Below are 14,210 nucleotides of genomic sequence, written 5' to 3'. Positions count from 1 at the left end.
TCATGCGGGGTCTCTGGTCCTGCTCCCCACATGAGAATGCAGGACATGGTGAGGCCAAAAAGGAACCCACATGGAGCCATAGATAGGGGAGTCACACCACTATAACCTCGCTGGTGGCTGGGTTGGAGACACAGGAAGCAGGATCTGCAATCTACCATCTGCTTCTCTGCCAATCAACCAACCCCCTAGTGTGGCCATGGCAATTATATTACTGGCTAATGGTACTATTTAGATCAAACATTTATTAACTAATTCATTCAAGTATCAAAGCTGTTGAGTTGTTTTTTTTATATATCAGATGCTATAAAAAACACGTAAAAACACATTTCAAGCATGGTAGTTTATTGCTATGTATATTTACTGGGATATAATAAGATTTTTAAATATTGGTCCACGTGTTGAGAGATCAAATAGGAGATTTTTAAATCAGAGATAACATACTTCAGATTGATCAACATTAGTTTTTCAGGGATGTTCTTTTAGTGCCCAAGAATGTTTTCTTTCTTTCTTTCTTTGTTTTCTCTCCTTCTCTACTTCTCCCCTTCCTTCCTTCCTTCCTTCCTTCCTTCCTTCCTTCCTTCCTTCCTTCCTTCCTTCCTTCCTTCCTCTCTCCCTCCCTCCCTCCCTCCATTCCTCCCTCCCTTCATTCCTCCCTCCTGACCTCCTTTTCCTTCCTTCCTTCCCTCCCTCCTTCGCTCCTTCCCTTTCTCTTTATCCATCCATCCATTCCTTCCTTACATATATATCTGTGCCAAATACAGAACCAGGCTCTCAGGATACAGTGGTTCCTATCTTTGAGCTTTAATTCTTAGCATACTGGCTAAGTCAAAAGCTGTAAATTTGTGACCTCTTTCCCCCTCTATCTTGATTGCTGTTGCTCACACTTGCAACACCCATTCCATTGTTCACCAAAGCAAAGGTACCATTACAGACAGGATTTCAGCCTGGCTTTCTTCAATTCATTTGCCATGGGCTTCTGATCTTTTCATGTCTGGCTCCTTGCTACCAACATCCCCACTTGACTAGCTCCTCTTTGGAAAGGCCTGTTGCAAACACCCTATCAGATCAATTTGTCTTATTTCCATTGCAGTTTGTCTTTATTTTTTCAGTTGTTTGTTTAATCTCTGTTTCCCTCTCTTCCATGAAAACTCTGAAGGCAGACAAGAACCTTGTCTGGCTAGTTTGCCTCTGAATCCTAAAATGGTGCTTGGCACACACTTGGCATTGATTGAATATTTGCTGAATGAATGAGTGGATTCCTAATTAATTACTGCTTGAACTACTACAGATAGTGATTCATCCTTGTTGAGAAGTTTTTAATTCTCATGTGTATGAAGATTAAATCAGATTTTAAACCTAAGTTTTAAAATTAAAAACAGTGTCACCCCAATAAACTTTAAAGAAAAATAAAAACAGTTTGGAAATGTGGGGAACATCTGGCAGAGAAATAATTCCAGAATTTGCAGTGATGGAAGGAAAGTTTTTCTCTAAAGTAAGCAGGTTGTTCGCCTCTATTGGTATCAGCGGAAAATGCTTGCCTATTTTTGTTAGTTTGCTCAGGAATTGGGAACATCTGGCACTGGGAACACAGAACGTTGTTCATTTTGAAGTGAAGAGTTGTAATAACTTTGGGGGTTGGGAAGGAGAGAGAAAATGCCTTAAGAAAATAAAGGCAGTCTGGAGAAAGGAGAGGCTTGTGTCTTTAAAAAAAACAGGTTTCCTTGGTTCTTCAGGAGTTTTACTTAAGGGGAGCTTCCTAGAAAGTTCTTAATTTGTATGGTTTCTAAATAAGCAGACTCTTGGGGGGGGGGGAGGTGGGGGGGGGAGTGCGTATGTGGCTCCGCCTCGTTTAGGTTCATCCTAACCCTGAAAGTTGTGGCTACAGGACAGGGTTTGGCCGCTGCTTTCTAGAATGTCGTTCGGATCCCTTTAAAGGTGGGGATCATGACGGAGGATGCGGGGGAAGAAGGCGGGAGCCAACGGCTGGAGAGTCTCGGTTGACATAGTAACTCTTCAGCTCTGTCTCCCCGGCTCTCAGTTTATACTACCACCCGCCACCCCGCCAGTGCTCGTTCGGCTGGGGAGCCCTGGCCGCCTCCCTGCGGGGTCCCCTAGGCTGGACGCGCTCGGGTCAAGATCCCCTTTGTGACCCCTAAGCGGTGACTTCTCCCGGGGTCAGCAGGGAAGCCTCTCTCGGAGCTCAGACCGCCGGGTGTCCGCACCCCCTGCCTCGCCCTCATCCCCTGGGCACCGGTCAGCTCCGGGCCAGTCCGGCGGGTGACGCGTCCCCTCCGCACCGCAGGCCCCTCCACGTCGTGACCCCTCGGAACTGCTGAGGCGCCTCCCCAGGAGCAGGACCTAGGCCAGTGCCGCGTTCCCGCCATGAACCAGAGCGCAGCGTTCGGGCCCCGGAGGGGCGGCTCTTCCCGGGTCCCGGCGGCGGCCGGCGCGCCGCGCAACGACAGCCAGGACTACCTGCTCGTACACTCGGAGGTGGGGGACGCCGGCCGCCCGCAGCCTCCGCTGCCCCCGCACGGCTACTACCCCTGCCTGTAAGTGCGGGCGCCGTGGGCGGGAGGCTGTGCGCTCGCGGGGATGTACGCACTGGGTCGGCGCGCGTCTGGACACGCGTGTCCCTCCGAGGGCCCTGCGAGCTTGGGCCGGGGCCCCAGGGAGCGGGGGACGTCGAGGGGGTGCGTGCGGGTGTAGGTTTGCTCCTGGTGAGCAAGTATGGCTATGTTTTTGCCCACGAGAGTGAGACTGACACTACTATGGGTGGTCAGGGACCTGCTCAATTTTTTTCAGTTCTAATGTCACCTCTTGCCCTCCAAGAGACAGAGTCGCCGCGCCAAAGGCATGGTCTGGGCAGAGGACGGATGCAAATTTGTGCTCCTGTGACTCTTACTTAGCCCTTGGGGCAGAGACGACTAGAGCGCTGAGGGTCCCTGGCGCTGCCTTCGCGCGTCCGCGGAGCTCGCGATCCGGGGCGCGCAGCGGTCCACACGCTCTGCCGGCTTTAGCCCTTCAGGTGGCGCGCACAGGCCTTGCGTGTCCCCGACGGCGGGAAAGTTCGAAGGTGTGCGTGGGAGAGGGTGGGTTTGTCCTGGGGATATCCTCCTCCCCGCCTCTGGTCACCGGATTAAGTCGGGGAAATAGAACTTTTAGGCTTCCCCACCCACCGCGCGAAGCTTTTACCAACAGCATCCAGGGGAGATGAGCCTGTTAGAGGTGAGAGCCTGGAGACAACTGTAGAAACGAGGGGGTCAGGTCATTTGTGATGGACTCTGAGAGTAACTACGGATTGTATTTAAGAATCTGTTTTGTTTTTATTTTTCATTTGTTTTTTGAGTCGGGGGAGGTCGCAGAGGTGGGCAGAACGCGGAATGCCGGCGAAGTCTCCCCTCCTCCACACCCCTAGGCCCACTCCTGCAGCTGGCAGATAGCATTTCTGCCTTCGTGCTCTTTTACTTGATTGGGTAGTCTGGTTTCCTGAAATATCACATCCATCCATGTGCGGTTTCCCTCCAGAGGAAAGCAGTTTTCAGTAGCAGTTCCTTAAGCAGCTCTAGAGATACATGTGTGTGTTGGGGAGGATGTTCCCGCCCCCAGGGGCTCCTGCCAGACCCTCATGATACATGGACGCCCCTTCCAATCAAGGCCTGCTACGATTCCCTTTCACAGTAAAAGGTGAACTCCAGGAAATGGTACATCTAATTTTCCCACAAGATAGAAAAGAAGTTGGAACTAGTTCCATTCGCCTATGTGCTGTACAGTTTGAAAGCATTTACTATTACTTTTTTTTTTTTTTTAAGTCAAGATGTACTCCACATACAATAAAATTCACCCCTTTCAGTTATACAGTTAGATGGTGGTTAGTATATCCAGAAAATACAACCATTACTACTATGTAATTCCAGCACTTTGTCATCACCCCCAAAAGAAATCTTGTACTTGACTTTAAGTTAGAAAATATTTCTGTTTTATGGTACAGATCTTCTCAAACTTAAATAGGCATACAAATTATCTTGAGATCTTGTTAAAATGCAGATTCTGATTTGGTAGGCTCTTAGTGCAGCCCAAGATTCTGCATTTCTAACAGTCTCTGAGAAATGTGGAGGCTGCTGGGCCGTCTGTAGACTCCACTCTGAGTACCAAGGAAATATATGCCAAGAAAAAAAATAGAAAGAAAAATAAATTAATCCTGGATATTGTGAATACAGCTATTTTCAAATTGCTTTGAAGGTATATGTTTAAAACATAGATGGACCTTATTTATTGGCTTAGACTTGAGATCTACTAAGAGGCTAAGTTAAGCAACTTCAAAAAGCTGTATTGCTTTTAAAAAAATCAGACTGTCCCATAGACAAAAATCTTCTCTGTTTTCTTTTTATTATCTGATCAGTATATAATCACTTATTATTGTGTCTGAGAAAAGTAATTTGATTTTAAAAAACTTGTAGTATTACTAGTGAGAGAGACTAAATAATTCCATGTTGTCCTGAAAACTTTCCCCAATACTTTCTTCAAATGTGGTTTACTGCCTTATTGATTTATCCACTTCTTACATTACCTACTATTTATTTATTTATTTATTTATTTATTTATTTATTTATATATTTTTTAATTAAATGTATTGGGGTTACAATGGTTAGTAAAATTACATACGTTTTAAGTGTCCATAGTACATCATCTATATATCACATTGCATTCTCACCAGCCAGAGTCAGTTTTCTACTGTTTAGAAAATAAGTATTTTTCCCCCCTTAGTTTAGGAATTCCAGACCACTACTCTTAATGGATAGACCTGGGCAGCAGAGAGATGAACAGAAATATTTGAGTGTGCTTCCATTCATAAGGAATGCCCCCGTGTCATGTCAGAGGTTCTATAATAAATTTAAGAATGAGCCTTGTTTCAAAATTAGAGTTTGTTCTTCGTCTCTGAATCTATTATTTCCAAAAGGGTCTATAGTTACTTTTTGTCACTGTTTACTCTGGCAAGGTTTTCATTTTTTCCAGTTAAAAAATCAAGTAACGGAAAAAATTTAACCACTAACCACAGTACTTCACACCTATGACATACGAGAAGGAGCTAAGAAAATTACTTTTCTCTGGCAGAGTGGCCAAATAAACCCTTCCATAGGCTTTTGACTTATAATTTAAACAATTTCATACATTTTCCCCTAGTTGGGGGTGTATTATTTGTGAAAGTGGCAATCACTAGTACACTTTAGATATGTGTATTACCATTTTCTCAAATCATTGAGATTTTTCCCTGATAAGATCACAGGTTTTTTGCAAGTTGTCTGGGGTAAATTCTGTGACTCTTTCTAAAAAATTTTCTGATTCATAGTTCTCTTACGTAGAAAGATTTTTCATATATTTATGATTTTGCTACTGAAAATTGTGGCACATTATCTTGTTTGGGAGCAATTACATATTCTCAGACCGTAACAGTGTAGGTAGTAGTAACATTTTGAAATGGTGTTTAGAAGGAAAATACTCAAATTCTCCCCTTTTCCAACTTTTAATGGGATATCAATTACTACATACTATTTGGATCAATTTGTAATGCTGATTAGCAAGAAATGATCAATGTTCTGCTAGGATCCCAGGTGTATCCGAGAGTTTCTTCATTTAGAACTTAAAAATACGTCTTTAGTCCATCACTTCTGAACTTGGGGAAGAATTCTGGACATAAAAAAATGTCAAGAGTTTCTAAATTCTCAAGATCTGAAACACAGTCCAACTAAACATTCTATTTGGGAAAAACTGACTTAATAATTATGAAAAATGAAACAGTAAACTGTAGACTGAAGCTCTGTCAATACAGTAGACTGAGATAATCTAAAAATTTTATGGTTACAAACCCCTAGCAATGCTGGATGAAACATTTAAAATAATTTTAAAACATCACCAAATTTTGCAAAAAGTAAAAGGAATTACCATGTGTCGCAAGCAAAGAAATGAAAACCCGGAGTATAACCTGTGAACTGCTGCTGTGGCTGTCTTGGGGATTATGGATTTGAGTGACCAGGAGATTGGGATCTAATGTCTATATGAAGTGGAGGGAAGCTAAGGCCTTGGTTCCTGATGAGGCAGAGCTGGAACTGAGACATTCCTACTCCTTCCTCCCCTGCTGGGTAAAACGAGGATCCTTATTTTAATGACAAATTAGGCTAGAAAAATGTTACCAGTATAATGAGAACAAGAAACTTTATTAGCAAGAGGAAAAGAAATCTTCCTCTAAGAATTTCATTCTTTGGGCCTGAATGTCATGTGAGTTTTTGTATACCACTTAGCTGACCTAGAAATCTTCACGCTGAAAAATACTCCAGGGGCTCCTAGAAGAGTAAAACACAAAACCATTTTGAGAGAATAGTACCAGCCGTCTCGAGTGCCAAAGGTTTTCAAGAAAACAGCAAAAGATACAACAGCACAGCTAAAGATATGCTCACTATAATACAAGGAAACAATTAATCAAGAATGAGAGTCAGCAGATGATACAATCCATAAGGGAGAGTCATCATATGACATAACAGCAGTATTGAATCCTTAGAAACTTGAGATAATATAACAACATGAAAGAGAATATAAAATTCATACGTATAAAATGGTGACAATATGTCAGAAGAAATCAAACCCTAAGAAAAGAATAAAACTTACTTTGAAAAAAAAACAAATAGAAAAATCTATAAGTGAAAGTATGATTTTGAAATGAAAAGCTCAGTGGGAGGGTTAAAATGCAGATTAGACTTAGCATAATTGATGGCAATTCCCAGAATACAGAGACGTAACGAAATGGAAAAATAAATATTATTGAGTCATGCATACAGATGATAGGAATTACAGAAGGAAAAAAATATAGAGAATGGGGGAGAGGCAACATTTGAATAGATAATGGGTGATAATTTTCCAGTAATGTGAAGTTCTCATGTTTATGAAATACAACAATATTAGTGCAATAGAGAAAAATAAACCCATTTAAACATATAATGAAGTTGCAGATCACTAAAGATGAAGGAATATTAAAATGAACCAAAATACAAGGGACTTGAATAAGTTTTAAAATACATGCAATGGAAATACACTCCTGATGTATCTTCATACCTAGGTTATATAATGTGTGGCTTGTAAGAACTATGGTTATTGTTTTACATAAAGGCACTGTTTATTCTCTAGGAATTAATGTAATATTTTATGCAAAGTTAGTGTTCCACTGCTGATGGGCTCTCTTTAAACAAGCATATGGACAAGAAGGGGTTCCTGTTTAGAGGGCAACTTGTCGGGGACCGGCCCGGTAGCTCAGGCGGTTGGAGCTCCATGCTCCTAACTCCTAAGGCTGCCCGTTCGATTCCCACGTGGGCCAGTGGGCTCTTAAAAACAGGGTTGCCAGTTCAATTCCTTGAGTCCTGCAAGGGATGGTGGGCAGCGCCCCCTACAACTAAGATTGAACAGGGCACCTTGAGCTGAGCTGCTGCTGAGCTCCCGGAGGGCTCAGTTGGTTGGAGCGCATCCTCTCAACCACAAGATTGCCAATTCGATTCCTCGACTCCCTCAAAGAATGGTGGGCTGAGCACCTTGTAACTAGCAACGACAACTGGACCTGGAGCTGAGCTGTGCCCTCCACAGCTAAGACAACAACTTGAAGCTGAACGGCATCCTCCACAACTAATATTGAAAGGACAACAACTTGACTTGGAAAAAAAAAAGTCCTGGAAGTACACACTGTTCCCCAATAAAATCCTGGGAACAAAAAAAAAAAGGGCAACTTGTCATTGAATCACAGTCTTAGGAGAAACCCAAAGAGATTCTTAATTCTGTTCTTTATTTCACATGACAAAAACAAAAATGACTTTTTAAATGGGCCATGAATTCTTTAAAATTTTTATTGACTTCAATATAATTTTAGGTGAAATTTATCTGTGAACCCTTGGACCCAGACTCTGACCTCTTGATTTAAGAGAAATAGATAAATAAAATTTCCCAAACACTGACTTCTTTTCTCTAGGCAAAAAAATGTGTCTTGAACACATTTATATATAAATAAGCAAATGAAAATTTCAGATTGCAGGCTAGGAAATGTTTTCTGACATTAATTGCTGATAGAGCACACTATTCTCTTGAAGAAGTTTAAGATTAAAATTAGAGTATGGACTCAAGCTTATGAAACATATTACATGTTTATGTACTTTGTTATTTCTCCCTTGTTTTTGCATTCATCTATCTAATAAATATGTCTATTCAAACATGTCACACTCTTTTACATTTGTCTACTTATGGACAATTAAGTTCACGAATTTGTTGCAACGATGTTGCTAACCTTTTTTGATATCAGAGGGATTATTCATTGTGAATTTGTAGCACTGGAAAAACAGTTAACTAAGTTTACTATTTGGAAGTGCTGAAAAGGCTGCGTGCAAAAGTTAGACGACCTGAGCTTTTTGCCAACAATTCATGGCTCTAGCATCAGGACAATGCAGCAGCTCACATGGCACTGTCTGTGAGGGAGTTTTCAGCCAGTAAACAAATAACTGTAACACTCTCCCTGCTCACCTCATCTGGACCCAGTGACTTCTTTCTTTACCTGAAGATGAAGGAAATACAGAAAGGAAGATATTTTGATGATGTTCAGGACACCAAGGGTAATACGATGACAGCTCTGATGGCCATTCCAGAAAAAGAGTTCCAAAATTGCATTGAAGGGTGGACTAGGTGCTGGCGTCAGTGCATAGCTTCCCAAGGGGAGTACTTTGAAGGTGACCATAGTGATATTGAGGTCTCTAGCACTTTTTTTAGTGTGAGTTGGCAAATTTAATTGTCAGAGGTATATCTCTTTCCGTCTACTAGTAGACTGACTGTAAGCCTCTCGAGGTGGGGTAATCCTCCATCCTTGTACATTTAGCATAGTGTCTAGCAGAAGTGTCTAGAGAAGTTATGAATTAATTTATTCCTCAGCAAAGACATGATCCTGTGCTCAATATTTGTTTTAATAAGGAATAAAGTGATGCTGGCTCTTTTCATAAAATAGCATCTGAGTCCTCTAAGTTTGGCAGAAGAGCCAATGTCCACATAGAAGGTGATACACAAATCTTATGTTCCAGCTGCCTGCCCCCAAGAATCACATTCTTCTGGAGAATCGGTTACTGCTCAGTACTGACACTACCATGCTGCTCTCCTTTTAGCTCTTTAGCCCCAAGTTCTTCCCTTCAAATTCCTTCTGAGATGAGGTCCTTTGTCAGGACCTGTCAAATGCTCAGGGATAACCAGAGAATTCATCTACAGAGAAGAACTCCTGGCTGGCTCTAACTGTTCTTCCAGCTAATATGTGGAGTCTCCTAAGGACTGACCCCTGCCTAGCACCAAGCTTCATCCAACTGGCAGAGAGCATTCTCCCCTCCCTTCCTCAGGCCATCCTCAAACAATCTACCCTTAGTAAGTCCTAGCCCAAATAGACAACCCACCTCTCTTCCAGTGTAAGTTATGACTTTTAAACTCCATTTCTTTTTATAGGATCTTCTTTTCTGTTCATTCACATTAGGTATGTTCATTTTTTAAAGCAAAGACCTTACTACCTACCCATAGAGGTGTGGCTTCACTCTCTGACCACCCCCCCAAAATGGCAGTGACATTAGAATATAACAACCTAGCAGCATTATAAGGACAAGACCAAGGGACTCATTTTTTTTTATAAGAATGTATTTATCAAATGATAAATAAAATCACTCAAAGGGAGCGTGTGTGATATCTTGCTTTCTTCTGCATATGCAATGGTTTAGGATTTAGAGATAATCCTGGTATCTGTTATGTCCTTTGAAATAACTTCTATAACCATAAAGCAAGAACCCTTGCTTTATAGGTTTGCATTTTGAAGCTGTTCCCAGCGGAAAAGCAAGTGTAAAAACATCACCTTTAGATCTGCTTTTCTTTCATTTAAGAATCAACATCTTCCCCTGCCCCTTGGATTAATGGTGGGTCTCTTAATTTACAACTTTGGAGGTCTGTGTTCTGCATGACAGAAACCACCTGTTTTGTTTCCAAACTTCCCCTGGCTTGAAGCAATCAACATCCGCTGATAACAAATTAGGATCATGAAACTTAGGGGACCAACATTATAGGTTGTGGAGTTATTATTACCAGATGTGCTGAAATGCCAACGCTTTTTCTGTAACAGAATGTTTGTTTACCTCTAGGAAGACATTGCATAATTTTTTTTCTCTAGACAGTTATGTTCCTTGAGTTATAAGAAGGAACTTCAAGGCAATTTATCTTTTTCCCGTGTCAGTCATACAAGTGAAACATTTTCTTAAGTCCATTCTTGTTTTTCTCCCTCTTTTATAAAAACTGCTAAATATAATTGGATCCAGTTGGATAAAATTACCATCTGTGATTGCTCTTTGTTTATGAATCTTCTGCTTTCTCTCAGTACAAGGAAAAGTGCTCATCTATATGCCAAAATTCAATTAAGCTTTGGCATCTAACATTTCGTATGCTGTTCAAAACTCTTAAACCATTAGAATTGATTGAATGATAATTCCTATAGAATGTCTGTTTGGAACAGCATATACGAGGTCTGACAATTAAGTTCGCAAACTTGTTGCAACAATGTTGCTAACCTTTTTTGATATCACAGGGTTTATTCATTATGAATTTGTACCAACTGGACAAACAGTTAACCAAGTTTACTATTTGGAAGTGCTGAAAAGACTGCGTGAAAAAGATGAAAACGACCTGAACTTTTTGCCAGCAATTCATGGCTCTTGCATCACGACAATGCACCAGCTCACAGGGCATTGTCTGTGAGGGAGTTTTTAGCCAGTAAATAAATCACTGTATTGGAACACCCTCCCTACTCACCTGATCTGGCCCCCAATGACTTCTTTCTTTACCTGAAGATAAAGGAAATATTGAAAGGAAGATATTTTGATGGAATTCAGGACATCAAGGATAATAAGAGAGCGCTGATGGCCATTCCAGAAAAAGATTTCCAAAATTGCTTTGAGGGGTGGACTAGGCACGGGCGTCAGTGCATAGCTTCCCAAGGGGAGTACTTCGAAGTGATATTTAGCAATGAGATATGTAGCACTTTTTCTAGGATGAGTTCGCAAACTTAATTGTCTGACCTCATATGAGTAGAAATGAATGTTACAGATACCCATGCAACATATATGATTGTATTATAACAGTTCTCTACCTAATTCAGGTAATTCAACCAGGACAAAGAGGAGAAATGATGTTAACAAGAGTTACTTTCAGTTCAATGCAAGTTGCTGTTTCTGTAGAGACTAATCTAAAATCTTTACATATATTTTGGGTAGGGGCATTTTTTGAATACCTACCCAGTAGCAGGTCCTTTTCCAGTTGTCATACAACTAGTTGCTCTTTAGAGAAGCCACTTAGCTTTGTTAAATTTCCATTTTATAAATGACAATACTTGAATTCAGAGATGTTAAGCAATGTTCAGAAAGTTACACAATTGGTAAGTTGTGAAGTGGACAATAACCAATACATTGTAGATAGTGCAGGCTGGAACATATGGACAGAAAGGCTGGCAGGTAGGTTGCAGAGTCTCCGATTCTTTCAGCATCTTGTGGAATCATGCTTGTGCCTGGCACAGCTGGATACATGGTGGGTTTAACTCTTGGAGAGCACATTCACCATTCCTTTTCCTCTTATTCCATAGGTCCTTGAGAAGCCACAGATTGGCTCTCATCTACTGAACCAAGATTCTTATTCTGTGCTCATTATATCTAAGATATACTCTGAGTAACAGGAGAAAAGAAGAAGAAAGGTTACAGATAGCAGAAATAAGTATGTTTAACCTCCACCTTCTTTTTCTATTGAAATCTTAACCATGTTTTAAGGTCAAGCCCTTTATATTTCACTTCTTTCACTAATTCATTAATCTATTTATTCATTCATCTTTGATATGGTTACGTTGAGCAATAATAAAAAGAATTGCTAGATTTATTAGGGGATATATGATCCCCTAATCTAAACAATAACATTTGTTGAGTCCCCACCAACAAATGATTTATAAAGGATCTAAATGATTTATAGATATTAACTCACTTAATACTTAAAACTAACCTATGAGGTATGCACTTTTATAATGCATACTAATAAGAATTTTACTAATAAGAAAGAGAAAAATACAACAGCAAAGAGAAGTTAAGTGCCTTACCAAAGATTACTTAACTAGTAGCTGACAGAAATGGGAAGAAACAAAAGAAGAAGCAGAAGATTATCTTTCATCACTTATCTAGATAAACAGGTTTTCAAAAACTGCCAATATTTGTCACCAAAGGAGGGTTATGAATGTACCCAAACTAGATAATCTGTAGATTATTTTACCAAATGGTCCACAAACTTAGCAGAACTCTAAAGATTACAAATGATGCTTTCTTTTACTCTTGATTTCTCTCTATCATGTGGATAACATTGCTTGTATGCTACAATGTGGTTGTTTCAGAAAAATGAACCTGACTCAAATCGTAGTGTGAAGCTGCAGATTTCGTTGTAGGATTTTGCATAAGTTTTAAAAGCATTTCACATGGTATTTATGTGGAAGTGTATATTACCAGACATTAATTACAGTGTGGATAGTCATATTAAGATTGATTGCCTATTCATGGAAGATTTCATGTTTCAGTTACAGCAGCTCTGGTTTGCAGCACAAAGAGCATTTTGTCCTGACATGTAGTGGGTCAGCACAAAACTGGGAAGATTTTCCTTCTTTGAGGGAATTACTAAGAGAGTTATGATAAGAATTGGAAATCACGTGGTTTCTAAAGCTCTTTTTAAAATGCTTTTATGCAGTTAAACTATTATAGATAAAACTCATTTTTATTATTACTGTTTATTATTACTGTTAATAAATTCTATGAAGCAGAATTTTGCATTGAATAGGTTGCAGAACGACAGTGGTGGCTATGAAAAGCTGTGATAAACTTCACTACATCCCAGGAAAATGTTTTCTGCAGGACCCCTTTACTTGCAGGGGAGTTCAGGGCCAGACCCTATATTCCACCTTGAAAGATGCATTAATTGCTTTCAACAAATGTTTGTTTAAGCAGCTTTGATGTGCCAGGTACCTTACTGAGAACCACAAACATCATATTTTATCAAATCTAAGTTTCTATCAATTGTATCCTGTTCTGATATGAGATATACCGTCAAAAACCAAGCAAAATAAGGTGCTATCAATTAAACTATACCTTATATTTTTATTTTATACCTATTGAAGCAGCTCTTTACAATAGATTTGGATCATACATAACTGTTATGCACACATGTAAAAAAAAATCTAAAACAAAGTTTAGTTAAAGTAGTTCCAAAGCTCCTTTCCATTCATAGATGGTCACCTTTTTGGTTACTTTTCAACTTAGCATCTTCAATGCCCATGTTTTTCTACACACAATTGTCCTCTGTGCCAAAAAGAATATTGGTGATGCAGCATTTCTTTAAAGAATGCAAAGAACCCATGGTAGACCAAAAGCTTTTGGTGCTAGGCAAGTAAACTGACTTTGCGTTATATAGAGCTAGACTATTTTGATTAACAGTTCCTGGGTGTTGCTAAACAAATCTGATTCACCACTGCTCCTCATGTTTGTCCCACCCTCCCCCAACACATACATGAACATACACACATGTACAAGGTGTGACAATTAAGTTTGCGAACTCATCCTAGAAAAAGTGTACATGCCTCTTTGCTGAATATCACTATAGTCACCTTTGAAGTACTCCCCTTGGGAAACTGTGCACCTACACCAGTGCCTAGTCCACCCTCCAAAGCAATTTTGGAACTTTTTCTGGAATAGTCATCAGAGTTGTCGTCTTATTACCCTCCATGTCCTGAATGTCATCAAAATGTCTTCCTCTCAATATTTCCTTTATCTTTGGGTAAAGAAAGAAGTCATTGGGGGCCAGATCAGGTGAGTAGGGAGGGTGTTCCAATACCGTTATTTGTTTACAGGCTAAAAACTCCTTCACAGACAGTGCTGTGAGAGCTGGTGCATTGTCGTGATGCAAGAGCCAAGAATTGTTGGCAAAGAGTTTGGGTCGTCTTTTTCATGCAGCCTTTTCAGCACTTCCAAACAGTAAACTTGTTTAACTCTTTGTCCAGTTGGTACAAATTCATAATGAATAATCCCTTTGATATCAAAAAAGGTTAGCAACATAATTGCAACAAGTTTGCAAATTAATTGTCAGAC

The 14,210-nt window shown here is 40.2% G+C and overlaps 1 protein-coding gene across 1 annotated transcript in view; it reads left to right on the top strand.

Moving 5' to 3' along the window:
- Positions 1–2,382: 2,382 nt before the first annotated feature.
- TRPC6 (transient receptor potential cation channel subfamily C member 6) overlaps positions 2,383–14,210 on the top strand; it is a gene marked incomplete at its 5' end in the record, with an annotated part of 117,996 nt that continues 106,168 nt past the window's right edge. Inside the window, one exon of the mRNA XM_081062283.1 lies at positions 2,383–2,552. Coding sequence (XP_080918409.1) covers positions 2,383–2,552 — 170 coding nt within the window. The remainder of the gene's footprint in view (positions 2,553–14,210) is intronic.

Source organism: Rhinolophus hipposideros (assembly GCF_964194185.1).
Source record: "Rhinolophus hipposideros genome assembly, chromosome: 10".
Taxonomy (NCBI): domain Eukaryota; kingdom Metazoa; phylum Chordata; class Mammalia; order Chiroptera; family Rhinolophidae; genus Rhinolophus; species Rhinolophus hipposideros.
Note: the sequence above shows the minus strand (reverse complement) of the source record. Positions and strands in the feature narration are given on the sequence as shown.